Genomic DNA, 15,900 nt, shown 5'->3' with positions numbered 1-15,900 from the left:
TCGATACCTGCTTCATTTTCAGTATAACTTTGTTCAAAGACTCGCGATACACAAGCGAATGTCGTTACCTATCTCATCGTTAACTCGAGTCGCAACGTACGATAACGTTCTTACGTAAAACTTTGCGAGATCTTGCGACGTTGGCAGCAACTTCTGACTTCCCAGCGTTACGTATTTATTATTTCGGTCGGAACGCAGGAGATTGCGGGAAAAGAAAAATCGTTGGAAACCGTCGAAGTGATTTATTGTTCCATATTTATACACATAATAAGCGAATACGATAATATCGTATTAGGTACTAGATCGTATTGTATATATATTCATTCATTTATTTATATATCGAGCATTCTGTACAATAAATAAAGACTCTAGAGCATTTAAAACATAACACGGTGTACTCCCTTGCGATTGCCATCGAAAAGTGTACAATAATTTAACGAGTTTCCCCATGCGTATATTGTATCGTCCTTTCAGACACCGTTCGTCAGAGGCGCCACGACGACGACGCGACGCCTAGCTTTATTCGATCCGAGGATGTATATACACCGCACAGGGTTTTACTTTGAACTTCTCAAACAAATCGTAACAATTCCCCTCCCCGTTCGACACGGTCGATGAGATCACGTTCTCGCGGGAAGCTCTGATAATACTTGCTCTTCTTCAACGCATTGAACAACTCGCCCGAACGCGTTCGTTTACACTTTCACGAATATATTCAGAGAAAACATGCGACGTACGAAAAACATTGTCACGCTGTCTATGTAAATGTGTGAATCGATAGTCTTGCTGTGTTCCTGGTCTGTTCGAAAATCGTTAGCCATCGTTATAGCTTGTATGAAACATTTGAAATTCGCATCGACAGAGAAGACGCGAGTCGCAGACGATATTGTCCACGGATAGAGCGTGTGATATGTTGGCATTGAAACGGTGGCGCATAGAAAAGAGTAAAAGTCAAGTATAAGATTTTGCATGCTCGGATGTTCGTATAAAAAGGCATACGAAGACGCAAGACTGGCAGAATTCAAAGGTCTTTATAAAAAAGGTCGTCTCGAACGAATCTCGGCTAAGTATAAAACGATATGTCGCGTGTTTCTATGCGCCAGTGATAACGGTCTGCGTGTATTTGTGTGTATGCACGTGTGTGTTTAGCGTACGAATATCGAATGAAAAGCGAATGTGATCGAGGCAAAAAGGACGCGGCTACTCGATTCGGCCGAACCATTGGCCCAACCTTCGAACAACCTTTGACCTTTCATGACACGAGTAATATCTCTAACGATAGGGTTCAACTATTTATACAATCGTGCAACGTACACTGCTCTTGCTGCTGCTTTTTCGTCGTCGAATAAAATCGTCCTCGATAATCGAATCCATTCGTTAATTGCGATTTATTTAGAATGGAAATTTCTTTATCCTAAAACGGAGCTGAAAATAGGAGAGAGATGCGCAGGGAAAAATCGCGACACGATCGTCGAATTTCGTGTTTGTCTCAGCTGATGATTTTCCAATTTCAATTTCACGGTTCACTTGAATTTTCCTCTCGATTAGATCACTTTCGGCGAGCAAAGAATCGTACCGATCGTGTCACAACGAAACCTGCAATTTCGTTAAACTTCCACATTACGGAATGAAAGGAACGACGCACCCGAGTCATCCGAGGCTATCCGTTTCTTTCTCTGTGCACCGTTCGCTTTCCCTTCTCACTCATTCAACGAGCGAATAGACGAATCTTATAATCGGCTACTCGATCGATCTTCGTCGAAGCGACGCGATCGCCCACGATATATTACTATTGTCTTCTTAAATCCACGAACCGAGATACATACAACATGCATTTCTATCTAACGTGACTAATGTTCACGGGAACGCTCGTTTCGCTTTCTCGAACGAGCATTATCTTAGCTGGAACAACGAGTTCTCCGAACGTTTAACTCTTTCAGCCCTGGCCAGCGTTAACGCCGGCAAATTTCATCCTCGCGTGTCAAACATTTTATTTCCCTCTTGGACAACCCTCCGTAAGTAACGTATTTTGATATGTTTGTCGAAGAACGATAAACCTGAGAACATTTTACAAGCAAACCTATGATGAAAAATAAAACCGCAAAGGCGTACCATATTTCGTAGCATACACAGCGACACAGGAAAATCGGATATGTTGCGTAAAAGGAACAGAACTTTGCTTTCTCCAATTTCTTGCCAATGCCGCTGTTGTCGAGGACTGAGAGAGTCAATAGCATGGAGAATTTGAACATTCCGGTTCCTCCTCGATTTACGCGATCGTCTCACACTTATCGTAAACGCGCGGTTGCACAAATTTCGAGTCCGTGTTGTTTCAGTCGAGAGGACTCGAGGGATCGGCAGCTCCTTCGAGGAACAGAGGTCCCGCGGTAATAAGCACAGGAAGAACCTGGACAAGAAAACGCAGCACAACACGCTATCCAGCGGAATCGTTCCCTCGGTGCCGTTGGCATCGTGCCGAAAAGGACAACAGCCGGTCGACCCGCCCTGACGACTGTGCATCCTTTCTCGTACAGGATTCACATGGCTGAATCACGAGGCCAACGATAGATTCGCGTTTCTCGTTCGTCCATCGTCGGACAGACGCGAGACGACCAGATTCTCGTTACGATTACGCCGCAGTCGAGGTTTCGTGCAACAGACACAAGTCGCGTGATCGTTAGCTGCGTTGGCAATTAAGGGGAGCTTTTCTTTCGCGATCAAAAGAGGAGTCTTCTGTTATCGGCTGATGTCGTTAAAATCGATCGTCCTTTTCTCGATACCTGCGGAAATTGTCATCCCGTTCCTCTTCTCGAGGGTGAGCAACGAGCTTTATTTATTTCGTTTCACAGGCGGTCTCTCTCGGGACGGTCGGAGTTGTCGATTCGGAGGACTCGCAGTATACAGTAGAGATCGCGAGAACTCGGATAGAAAGATTGTTAAAGATCATCGTTAATCGACTCGCCAAGCAACTAACGATTTACCCCGAAAATTTGATCGTTTCTTCCTTTCGATGATTACCACTACCAAGAGCCGAAGAAGAAGGTTGATAGTATTCCTATTAAAGTCAACCAGCCAACCAGATTGAAGGATCCTCTTCTGTAGACAGCGTTGTTCATGCAGGTCTCCCGGATGCTGATGTTCTTGAGGCCCCGACGGCTCAGCAGATTGTGAACGCCTCGTTTATCGCTCTTCTGTAAGATGTGCTCTCGCGAGAGCAGCAAGGAATACAGTTGATTGTCCGGGCTCCGGGAGCAGAAAGTCAACACCATGTCTGAGGCCACGGCTTTCATTACGTGCACGTTCCCCGTGAACTGATGGTACGGTCTCTCCGACACTGTCAGCGTACCTGTCGAAATCGTCGCGATCGATTAGAGATCTATGCTTGCAACACGATTGTAAGTGGTAACGAGGAAGCAAGGAAGGAGAAGGAACACCTAATGTAGAAGAAGCGAACAGATTCTGGAATTCAGAGGAAGACGAGAAGAAGTGTAGAATGTGCGTAGAGGGTGAGAGAACTGCGATACATTACTATACTGTATAGAATGTAAGGAAGTAGATAGAGCGAGGGGTAGCCTGGAGAAAGTGGGGGCGGAAGATATTGCGAAGTAAATTGGCCGAGGGATTTAGAAAAGAAAAAGAAAGACAAGCGAGATCAAAGATAGGGTTAGGTAGTAATAAAGTGAAATGAAAGTAGAACAGATCGAGTAAATAAGCGACCAGTTAATTAAGGAGCGATAGTAAGGCAGCGATCTATTTTCTAGGCTCACGAGTTCGAAGATAATTAAACAAATAGTAAAATAATACTCCCGATATAGAAAGACGAGTGATGCTATGTCATTGGAATTTTGAACCGGTGACACCATGTGATTCCACAGGTTTGTATAATATTCTTAAATCCTTTTATATTTCAATCTTGCTCTCATTTTAGCAAGCAAAAAGAGCTCGCAACGTTTTAACAGGATGTTTAACGTAAAATCGAAACCGGGAATCATGCATAGAGATAGGATACTATTTATGGAGATATTTTTCGATCGAAAAATTGAAAAAATATAGCTGTATCGAAAATGGCCGGGAGAACGTAGCGGGGTCAATGCTGCAATATACATGCAGCTTGACATTCTGATATTGAAAATATAAAACTGTCGAAGTTTGTTTTTTTATATGTGCCCATCACAGCGACATCATAACGCGGTGCATCATTCGTGCGTACCAGAACGAAAGAAGAACAAATTGTTCGAATCGTTGGTGGATTTTGAATGTTGCACGACGGGGGATGAACGGCAGTTTGATTAACTCTGTGTCGGTTAACCGCAGGAATTGCCAGGCGATTGTATCTCGTAGTACGACCTTGGAAACTACGATGTTCGCTATTCACACAGAGAAAGGGTAAAAATCCATACTGTCTAAATCCGTCTAACTATAACACCGAATTAAATGCTACTAAACGATGAAACTTCATTTAATGACAAGCTTTAAACGCAGCTAGAAAACCGAGGAAGGAAACATTGAAATAAAACTGTGCCAAAGAGAACGAGATCTGACGCTACGGAGAAAAAGTCCTGAATCTGATCCCGAATTTTCTTCGAAAATCTTCTCGGATCACCATTTTCCCTTGTTGATTTTCATTTCACGGAAATCCATCGATAATGCATCTGAAACTATAGGAGCAACTTGGTCTCTGTTCGCAGCAATATTTCTCTCGTGTATTCTATGCGTTCCATAGACGTGACGTTGCTTCGTTCCAAACGAATGGAACTGAAGCATCGAAATGATTTGAAATCGGGGAATACGCAGCCGCGATTCAAGGGGAATCAGCAGCGGAAATCAGTGAATCGGTCTGATTATTGTCTACGACGACTGGGAATGCCGGTGTGCTCCCGCTGGAAATCTGTCACATTACGCGCCATTATGTCGTTGATGGTGTACTTACGCCACTGATTAGGAATACGCGCAGATAGGATTATCGGATGTCGCGCTCAGTTTACGTATGCCATTCCACATATCGCCACATCTACGTATCGCCATTCATTTTTCTTACCTTCAATGCATGCGTTCTACTTTTCCCAACGATCTCACCATTGTTATTTGCCTTTCCAACGACGAACGTCGGTTTGCGTGTTCGAAGAACTGCCAGATAATCGAATATACGGGATGATCGTTGCTGAGAATTTTTGTTCGAAACATCGTTTCGTAATATGGGCAGAGCGACTTGAAGAATCGTGGCGATCGTTCTGATCAACACCCCTGTACAATACGGAGGATCGTTAAATTTGGCGTTTTTTTTTTAAATCGTTAAACGAACGTTACGTTCCTGTTGAATGTTTGGCCGATAAAACGCCGGGTATTATTACTTGGGGAAATGATTGTCACGCGTCTGTTACGTGCCAATCGCAATAACGTCAACAGCCAGTACTATCGTATTATTATTGCGTCGTCCATTAAGCTGTTTCATCATGTAAACGGTTACTAGCCTTCGGGATATTGACGTTTAATCGTATGAAACTAATTGGAGCGGCCGTTCGGTCGCCTGAAATTTTTACTTCACGTTTTCATCGAACGAATCATTTCATCAATTATTTTGCCGCGTTGCCTTGTTTATTTCCGCGTCGATCCACGGGACATGCACGTTTCGACGATGATTCGCAATAGCAGCAGCTTACAGGGAACAGCTGAAACGCTCCGGGAATGAATTCAAGACTGCTACGGAGAGATCTTGTCGTTCTCGCGCGCAACACGCGCCTTTGATTTATTTTTCATTTTCCAAGTCGAGTGCTTTTATCCGGACTGTATCCGTTTTACGGTAGAAACAGGAGGGTCGGGGAATTGGCACTGAAAACAGGAGGCAAGCACGCGACAAACAGAGAGACGCGAGAACTCTGTTTAAAAAGTGACACGGTCTCGTTGTCTCGATAAAGTCTGTTGAATTCGTGGAATTTTTAGTAGCGTGTCAACAGAAACGTCATAGAGATATTTTCCGTTGAAAATCAGCGTATGCTTTGTTCCGCTGTTTCGAAACTGAATTTTTCGCTAACCCGCCAGATCGCGATCTTGTTTGATCGATTCGCCTTCATCTCATGCTCGTTCGTCCAAAGAATTCAGACACGACGCTGAGTCGATTATATCGGCGATTGATCACGTAAGGAATCTGTCACAATATGTACGATACGGATTTTTGTATATACAGGGTGGTTGGTAGTTACCAAGAATAAAAAGTTTTCGTTTGAGGCTTTGTTTTCGAGAAAATCGACTTTGAATTTTCGCTCGGTGCGCGTGCACTTTATCACGTCTCGTTATAACGGATCTCACTGTAGATCGTTGTTTTTTTAATTTTTAAAATTTTTAAATTTTTATTCTATATTTTCGATTTCTTTTTTCGCGTAGAATCACCCCCTTTTCGCTTGTACCATCAGTTACCAACCACCCTGTATATTTCGTAGCACGCAATGGTATAAAATTGCCGCAAGCCTGAATACTTTTGGGAAACACCGTAAATTGAACGAACCATAATATCGCAAAATTTGTAGCGCTTCGATATCGCGATAACATTGCAAAGTGCTAATATTTTACGCTGTAATATAACATCAGTTGAAATTCTAGAGAAATATCGCTTTTATAACATACAGCGAATAATCTATCAGGAAAACAAACTTTTGCGCGCCACTGTGGACAAGACACAAGGTTCGCCTGGTAGCCAATTTGTCAATGAAGCAAAATCCAACCATTTAATAACGCGGTGCTACTCTGATAAAAAAAAAAAAGAAAAAAACAAAGGAACGGAGGAAGAGTTTGAAACTAAACGAAAATTTGAAAAGACGAGATTCGAGTTAAACGTCGTCTCGCGACCAAGTCCAAGGGATAAGTTTCTGGCGAAGGAGAAGAGGTAGAGGAGGCTTCGAGAAATCTCGATCCGCGAACGTATTGTGCTCGCTTTCGCCAACTCTCAGCTGTCCGTGGATACGAGACAGAAGAATGGAGCCGCGAGATGAAAAAAGGGAGCCCGGCAAGGGGCTTTTGAAAAATTATTTTCCGCGTCGACGGTTTCTCGCGGATTTCCCTCGCTTGTCCGCGGCTTCGTTTCTCTATCCCGAGCCAGCCCATAATTGGATGGGCTGACTCCTCTCCGGCATGACCGACGAGACCACGTTCGGCTCTATTCTCGCTGACAGTTAACCGATAATCACGCCGACTACCTGGGAATTCATTAAGATCGTTATCGGATGCACCTTACGACTTTAATTGCCGCCACTGGTTTCCTACTTTGTTCCTAAGTCTCTAGAGCTCGATAATTAGCCGCTTAGAGGGCGATCGTTCGGCGGAAATTGTCCTCCCCTGTGATCGCCTTTTGACCGACTACTCCACATATTTCACGCCTCAAACCATTCCTTCCTCTATCGTTCTCAGCGTTTCTCAGTCGTTCTACATTCTGTCGTTCGTCCCAATCCGATCGCTACCAATAATCGACGAAAAACGTTCATTCGGATTTCCATTACTCGTAGTCGACACGAATTCACACCGTCGTTGTATCTCAGACTATTGGACTGAAGGATTTCCAACAGGAAGATATCACAGATATCGTTGGTCGAAAGTCAACAAAGGTTGCGAGTTCTTGCGAGGCTAGCTTCGATCGAAAACTATGATAAAAGACGCTTTTACCATGGAAGTGACCGTTTATCTGTTTGTCGATCTCGTTCTTAGGAGTCAACCAGTTCGATTGGCTATTTCGTTCCGCCCCCTTTGTTCTATCGCGTTTATACGGCTCATTGATCACCAACTACGAAGGCTGCATCGGGTCAATGAATTGAAACTGCTTTGAAGTTAGGAGCTGACAACTGGTAAGCCACTACTCTTGTAGGAACAGTTCTGTTTAGAATCCATCGGACCATACCGAGACGCGATTTCCAACCAGATGATGGATCTTAATTCCCTCGATAGAGGAATCTATCTAAGCGCCAATCTCCTTCCTGTATATCCTAACAAAATTCTGGTCTTATCACGCAGGAGAACAGAACAGTTCTTGTTGAGATATGTGTAATTTTCTGTGCTGGACTGAGTTAAGTGCGTAGTAGAAATACTTATATGTATATATCAGTGTGTGGAAGTATGTGTGTGTGCGCAGCGTCTCGAAACAAAGGAATGTAAACAATCAGTCGGTTAAGGGTCGTCGAAGAGTCGGTTTACAGTCGGGTATAGTAGAAGGTGCTGAGACGCGTGCAAGTGTGTATCGATAAATATGTAAAGAATCGTCCATGTAATAAATATATCATTATTTTAGTAATAACTGTAAATATAAATTTAATGTTCCTATAACATTATTTCGGCTCCAAAGATCCACAATTCTCAACAGTTCTACATCGGCAACAGGAATTTGTCACGAGAATTATTTCGTTAAAAAAGAAAACCAGTGACTAAAAGAATGCGTTCGTTTGTATTGGGCACGACTATAGTTCGATACAGGACTATTACTGATCAGAGTATCGGCTCGATCTTTCGCTAAAAACAAATTATACAGGGTGGTTTGTAACTGATGGTGCAAGGGGAAAGGGGGTGATTCTACGCGAAAAAAGAAGTCGAAAATATATAATAGAATAAAAAAATTTTTTTTTTTAATTTTTCCATCGACACAACGATCTACAGTGAGATCCGTTTTAACGAGACGTAATAAAGTGCAGGCGTACCGAGCGAAAATTCAAAGTCGATTTTCTCGAAAACAAAGCCTCAAACGAAAAATCTTTATTCTATATTTTCCACTTCTTTTTTCGCGTAGAATCATCCCCTTTCCGCTTGTACCACCAGTTACCAACCACCCTGTATTTGCCAGTATATTGTACACATACAGTCACGTATATACATAGTACACAGTACGTATGTCACGAGATACACGCAGGATATTTGTAAAGTCGTTTCTAGACATTGAAACGAAGAAAGAAAAAGTGCATAAAAATATCGTCCAAGGCTTATTTCTCAAGCTATAAATAATTCTCCATTTCACGTTAGAAATACACTGGTAACAAAGATTCAAGTTATCTCGCTTACATTTCGTATGCGTCATCGTTTCTTACTTTGACATCCATGAATCAAAGCGAATAACATAATATCGTTAAACTGAGAAACACGACGCACGAGCATTCACATTAGCGACTAGCCAATTTGGTCGCGTTTAATCTGGTCAGTTATCGAGGAAAGTATATTTCTGGGAAATCGGTTATCTCGTCAGCTTACGATAATCGTCTTTGAAAGAAGTTCGAACCGAGTAGCTGCAAGTTATCGAGCTGTTCGTTATTATCTATCGGTGAGGAAACTTCATTGGAGCAGGAACTAACTGGGTAGCTTTTTTATTTTTTATTTTTCTCCCCCTGGCGCCACCAACTGCGACGTTTCACGGGGGAATTATTCTTCCGTTTTATGCGCCACGAATGGCACGGTGACTATCCTCGCGGACCGAGAAAAACCGTTCAGCAAAATCGTGGACGGCAGAATCATTGTCGGGAATTACGCTTATCTACTCGATTTTCACTCTTTTTCACAGATTTAACAGAAAAAAATATTAAATCTCCACAGTTTTTTGTCAAGAACGCTCAAAAACAGAAAAGAAAAGGGAACAAAGTAGACGAAAAAGTCAAAAGATTATTCGAATTAATTTTTTCCGCTTGGGAAAAGCTCGTGAAAATTTTCATCGGTTCGCAAAAGAAGTATGATCAAAGTACCGCACCTAAAATTCTGATAAAGCGTCGTTCTATGAGTCCTAAAGCCTCGTGAAACCACAATCATTTATGGCAAACGCGATAGGACAGTTGTAAAAAAAAAAAAAAACATAAGATAACCCGAGAAACGAATTGTAAGTTTGTCCACCTCAAACGATCGTAACTTCGAAACGAATGCACGAAAAGAGAAGATTCAACAGCTACTTTGCAAAGGAAATTGTTAATTAATAACGATAAAAGTCGACAAAAGAAATAAGTAAAGTATTACGTTAAATATGCAAATATTCTGCGAAATATGTTTGTTATTAAACTATAACCTGCTTCTAAAACAAGTTGGAACGCATCGAATACGAAGAATTATCGCTATATTTCATTTTTCTCATCTTAGGATTGTAATTTCTCAATAAAATCATCGTCGACGACGAAGTGTGCCATGTACGTTGATGGCGTGTCGTATCAGAATCTTAGGTGCCTGAAGTAGAAATTTGATATCCTTTTCTGACTATCTTCCTTTGCGAATTTCACAGCAGCTAAAATGCCCTCTTCGTGTTCCGAAATTGCAATCTGGTTTGGAATGAGTTACCATTTTGAAAACTGGAGGAGATCCAGAAGCCCGGCTTCCTGCTGATGTCCGGTATCCGGAAGGTGTATTCCACAGTGCCGGCTTCCTCCACCCACAATAGCTTCAACGAGGACAAGAACTTGGCCGATTTCTCGGCCTCCATCAGGTTCACGATCGGACAAGAATCGACCACGTACGATCCAACGGCAGGTTTCGACGAGTCGACTTTGTGCTCCAGCACCTCCACCACGTACCACTTGCCCATTATCTGAAATCAATACCGGCACAAATGGATTTATTACGTTCGCGTGCTAACGCAAACGCGCTCTGACGCGTTCCGATCGGCAAAGCCGGACTGCTGCAAAGCCGGACTCTGCTGTAAATCCGGCAGATTTAGGAAACGCGAACGGGGGCTTGGAATGTTGCCTGTTGGTGCTACCCACAGTTTCGATCGATGCGATTTTCCAAGATTACAATTGTTTCAATTTGTTTACGAATTGTTCGTTACTCGTTGACAATGAACCATCGTAGTTCCTTATCTTTTTGGTAACATTAAACGAGTAGAGTTACGTAAAAGCGTTGCAATTTTATTTCATCGAAGCTATCGTCAATAATATAGATTTGCCGAGTGTAGAAAATTTTCTCGTTTTTTTAACGTGAAATATATTTACTTACTTTATACAGGGTGGTTGGTAACTGGCGGTAAATAACGCGAAAAAAGAAGTCGAAAATATAGAATAAAAATTGTTCGATGGAATGGAAAATTTTTCGTTGTCTCGATGGAAAAATTAAAAAAAAAAAAAAATGTTTATTCTATATTTTCGACTTCTTTTTTCGCGTAGAATCACCCCTTTTCCGCTTGTAGCATCAGTTACCAACCACCCTGTATAATCGATAATAGGAATTATTTATTTTATTGTACGAATATGAAATACAGAACAGACACGTACGGTGTTCAAAGATCCTCGAAAGAATCAATATCGATTATCGATGCACCTATGAGAACGATCAGGCATCCTCTTACGTTCTCATCTTCACAATCTGCCTCTCGATTCGAGCATTCGAATGTCATTACCGGACTATCAAATTTTGCAAACAAATTTACTAGCTTAGATTACTTTGGTGGTTCTCCGTCATCTTTTGAATCCAATTATGTACAGAAGGCTCTCCGATGTGGATTAGACAATTAGGCAACTCTTATAGGTATCAATTATGTATTATGGTATTTCACCTACGTATCAAGAAAGGGCCAACTCGTTTAAATAAATAAATAAGAAATAAATATGTTTCTTTCGAGATGTCGAAGAAGCAAACCGTATATTTTTCGAACATTCTAGTAATTTTTGAGAGTGCGGATGGATTCTTTCCGAGTAAAATGATAGAACATATACGTGGAAAAATGCGAGGGAATATTTTTGTCGAAAATGTCGATGTGATTTTTAATCAAACATTGAATTTTCGCTCTATACTTCGTTATCATGATCTTTCGCCGATTCGATGCTGAATATCGACTGCATAGTTGGCAGTTTCTGACGAGAAAATCTGGAACGAGGGAAATTCAACGAGTTTTTAAATCGAATGTCAATTTAAATCCCGGTTTTGTAAAAGTTATCTGCATAATTACGACCGAGCACCGTCCCAAACGATCCAATTTTTCGAATTAGTAGCACGTTTTCGTCTACGGTAATTCGTGTATCGAAATGATTTGTCCGTTTATACGTATAACGGCAGGATAATAAAAGATAATTCTATGAAACGCGCGGAGGACGCAACGACGTAAAGCAACGGCTGCCATCGATTGAAATTAGAACGGTTGGCTTATCGTGTATTTTCGCTGTGAAACAATGGGATGCATCTTAGCCGATTTAAAAACGCATCGAGGGAATACAGAGTTTCGTAGAATCGAATTTATCGATTTTTTATGCTTCTTAAAGCATCGTTTTGTAATTACCGGCGAGAGAAAATGTGCAAACTTCGGCTACTGTTCATGGTTCGATGCGGTGTAACCTCTTAAGTACGAAAAGTAAAAGTTTATGAAAGTGTCGCGATCCATTTACCGCGATAGATTTTCGCGATCGTGAAAAATTCTCGTCGTTTAATAAACCATCGCTCTTCGGTTCCGTTCCAATAAACGTACAAATCAGTCACGAGAAACTTTAAAAATTTAAAAGCAACTTGACACGGGCTTAATCCACTTTAACTTACCTCTAACTTCTCGCAGCTAGATTGTAAAGTTGGAGGAGAGACAAGAGTAGCGATACCCGTCGTCATTTTGACGACTGAATCTTTAAGTAGGAAGGAAGATCGAATGACGCGATTAAATGTTAAAATAAATGATAATTCACGGGCCAACAGGGAACGGGTTGTCGTTCGTGCCGCAGGAAATCGTTCGCTCGACGAGATAATCCGCTGACTTTAGCCGAGGAACGGATAATTCAAGCTCGTGCTTAAACTAAATTGGCGACGATTTATTGGCCGTGCAATCGGCCATGAATAAACGAAGAGAAATAATATCGATCAGCTGGAATCGGCTGGAGATCTCGTTGCTGGAAACAACATTTCGTATATTTAGCACGAACGAAGAAGAAAAGATCTGATTTCGATATTAACTGCGTTTTGCAACGAGGAAGTCGATCCGTCGATAAAGCAATCATCTGAAATCTTGCCGTTGATTTGATGTGCGGATAATTGAAAGTAAACGCGTGCCACTTCGATTAATAATTAATACCGTAATCGCGAATACCCATCGTGATTACGAGATGAAGCCGCGAGCATTTCCATCGGATCGCGTGATTTCTAAATGAATTTTACGTCGAATTAATCGTGATATCTATATTCGAAAACAACGGGTATAACGATGGCCAATTAACGAAGCCAGCTCGAATCCAGTTAACGTTATGTTGCTGTAATCCAGGATTTAATCCATTCGCAAGAAATATTTCGCTATTCTCGAGTATTGAAATCGTGGCGATCAACGAAGCCACGGAAGTAATAAGATTCCCAGTGCTAATTAATCGACAGTTAACCGTGCTCGCTGCAAACAACCGCATCGTTGTCGAAAACTTCTCTTTGACCAATACTCTCGAATAGCGTGCGCTCGATTTGCCTCGTTTCTCTCGGCAAACGCAATTTCGCCCGAAAAGTAACGTAATTTCATTCGCCGTGGCTGTTGTTCACCAACTTACCAGCCTGGAACATACTCGCGGACATACTCGTTGCTATTGCGCTAAAAACGTTGACAATAACGGGGCCGCGATCTGTACGCAAAATAATTAAAATAACAAATGCCTGGTACTGGACGAGCCGAGCGTGAAAATGCTCATCGGCGAACACGGAATACACGGCGGAACCAGAGACGCATAGGGGCGATTTATTAAAGTTACGCCGCGGCCTGATACACCGACCGGCCATTCGTTCCGGCCCGCACGCGGTATTGCTACGGAAAACGGACTTTAAACTGGACTTCATAGTGGCGCGTAATTGCGACGCCCGGCTTTTATGAAAGGGGGCAGACGCGCACTTTCCACCACGGGCCCTTCGTTTCTCCCGCGGATATTTCGCAACAAGCCACGCCAGAGATGGCCAACGGCGGATTCATTTTTCAAGGGTAATTACACGCTCCGCTACTTCTCTCGCTCGTTTATCACGGGATATTAGAATATAATTGCCAGGCATAGGCGCGCGCGCGCTTTCCCATTGTCGACGACACGATCGAAAAGTCGTTCTTGTTGGTCGAGGAATTGTAAGGTAATTTGCAGATGTACCAATTATCCGAAACCCCTAGAAATTGGAAAAAGATTTATCGCCAGATATGCGCCCCTTTAGGCTGCGGGCTAATTCGAACGTAACACCATGTGTTCGTATTTGTCTATATTTTACGCAACTTGATAATTTTAACAATCACGGGGATCGTTTTTAATCGGGAAACGCGTACCTTTGTGCGTTCCTTTTGTTTGTTCCTGTTGGGAAATTGGATAGCAGCGTCGAAAGGTTCGTTGCAATTGCTACGACGCGTGTTGATAATGGAACGACGATGGTAGGGAGGGAGTAGAATGCAACGTCGAAGCAACGGCGAAATATTTCCACATACCCGTGGGCAAATTCGCCTGTTCATTACTTTAATTGGTTCACGGTCCACTCTGAAATTACGCAGCCTCTAATATACGCGAGAGCGATTGTCGTGCGGTGTACGCGCGACCTGATTAAACATTGCCTTCGATGTACACGAAATGACTAGTAATTGACTCGTTGTGCATGCATCGTTACATTTATTTGGGAGAATGTCTAAGAATTATAAAAGGATAAATGGATAGTTTGCTAAATGTTCGTATAAATAACGCTGAATACGATCGGTGATTGCCTGATGTCTGATTATTGGCGGTGTTATATCACTTAATATCCTTTCTTCGGTTCTTTTTCGACAGAGATTCCATTGGATCTTTTCGTTACGTTCGTTATCGGATAAATTGCCTTTTTAATTGTTGAAAATCCTGTTCTGCTTTTGTTGAAATGTCTTGTTTCTTTACAGGTGTTACTCCCGCACTTTTGTCTTGTCTTGCACTTGTCTTTCATTACAAACTTTGTCAACGCTATTGCGTTCTTCCTTTATTACTGGAGTTCCTTCTGTTTAATGTACTTGCAATTGTATTACATTTTTATCGTTCAAAAGTTCTTAATTTAATACTCTTCGACTGGATTTTTATTATTGGAATTCTTTCCTGGTACAGCGTGTGTCGAAGTCTTTTTCTAATATTAAAATTCATTTTCCGAATTCCTTTTATAATTGTCCAAGTTATTTAATTTCGTTCGCTTTAACAGAACTACCGAGCCATCAAGTCGCCTTTTTTCAACGCGGGAATTTTCCCTTTGCTCCGCTCGCATCGACGAGGTTCATGCTCAGCACTCTCGTACGACTTCTTTTACTACTCAAGTCTCTCCTTCATGTCGTGGTACTGTCGTTCTTGAGTGCCCTTGGAATTCCTCGTAGAATTCTTCCAGTAGCGGAATCACACCTCCGAATGTACAAAGTTTTCATTGTTGCCACTTTCATTACAGCGAAAAGTACTCCAGAAAGGCACTGCTGAAGAGAACACGCAATAAATTATCTTTCTAATCAGCGATCCCTGTTGGAAACTGTCCATAGCAGCGTAGTTGAAACCGCGAGATAACCCCGCAGAAAATCGTAAAAAATATTCCGTAGTCGTGAGAAAGAATTTTGGAAAAAGTCACAAAGACCATCGATTAAAAATTCGAGGACTCAGGCATCGGATTCGAGCCATCCATAAAACGTTCGTGGTCATTCAATTTTCCGCAAACGCCCACGAATGACGCGTACAACATGGCACGTGGTTGATAGCGAGTGTTCTGGCTTCGCACCCGGTTCTAGTATTGCTTAATTGAGCATATCAGGAAATATAGCAGTGTATTTCTTATCGACTTTACATTGTACTCGATACATAGCCATCCAGCTATACCATATAGCGGTTGCCATAACGGTATATCGATTGGCGCGCGAATTTATGTCAATATTATCGGATATCGGCTAGTGAATTGTAGCAAACATTTCGCGACTTAGGTTTTTCTATATCTCTGTCCTTCTGCGCCATAAACGTCGTATCTATTATTTCGTTAATCCCC

General features: G+C 42.0%; 1 protein-coding gene across 1 annotated transcript in view; it reads right to left on the bottom strand.

Moving 5' to 3' along the window:
* Positions 1 to 227: 227 nt before the first annotated feature.
* Positions 228 to 15,900, bottom strand: part of LOC117204611 — a 59,296-nt gene continuing 43,623 nt past the window's right edge. Inside the window, exons 2-3 of the mRNA XM_033442147.1 lie at positions 10,285 to 10,531; positions 228 to 3,346 (exon numbers count right to left, since the gene is read on the bottom strand). Coding sequence (XP_033298038.1) covers positions 3,021 to 3,346; positions 10,285 to 10,531 — 573 coding nt within the window. The 3' untranslated portion in view covers positions 228 to 3,020. The remainder of the gene's footprint in view (positions 3,347 to 10,284; positions 10,532 to 15,900) is intronic.

Source organism: Bombus bifarius, unplaced genomic scaffold (genome assembly GCF_011952205.1).
Source record: "Bombus bifarius isolate JDL3187 unplaced genomic scaffold, Bbif_JDL3187 scf7180000007979, whole genome shotgun sequence".
Lineage (NCBI taxonomy): Eukaryota > Metazoa > Arthropoda > Insecta > Hymenoptera > Apidae > Bombus > Bombus bifarius.
This window is presented reverse-complemented; position numbering and strand designations above follow the sequence as displayed.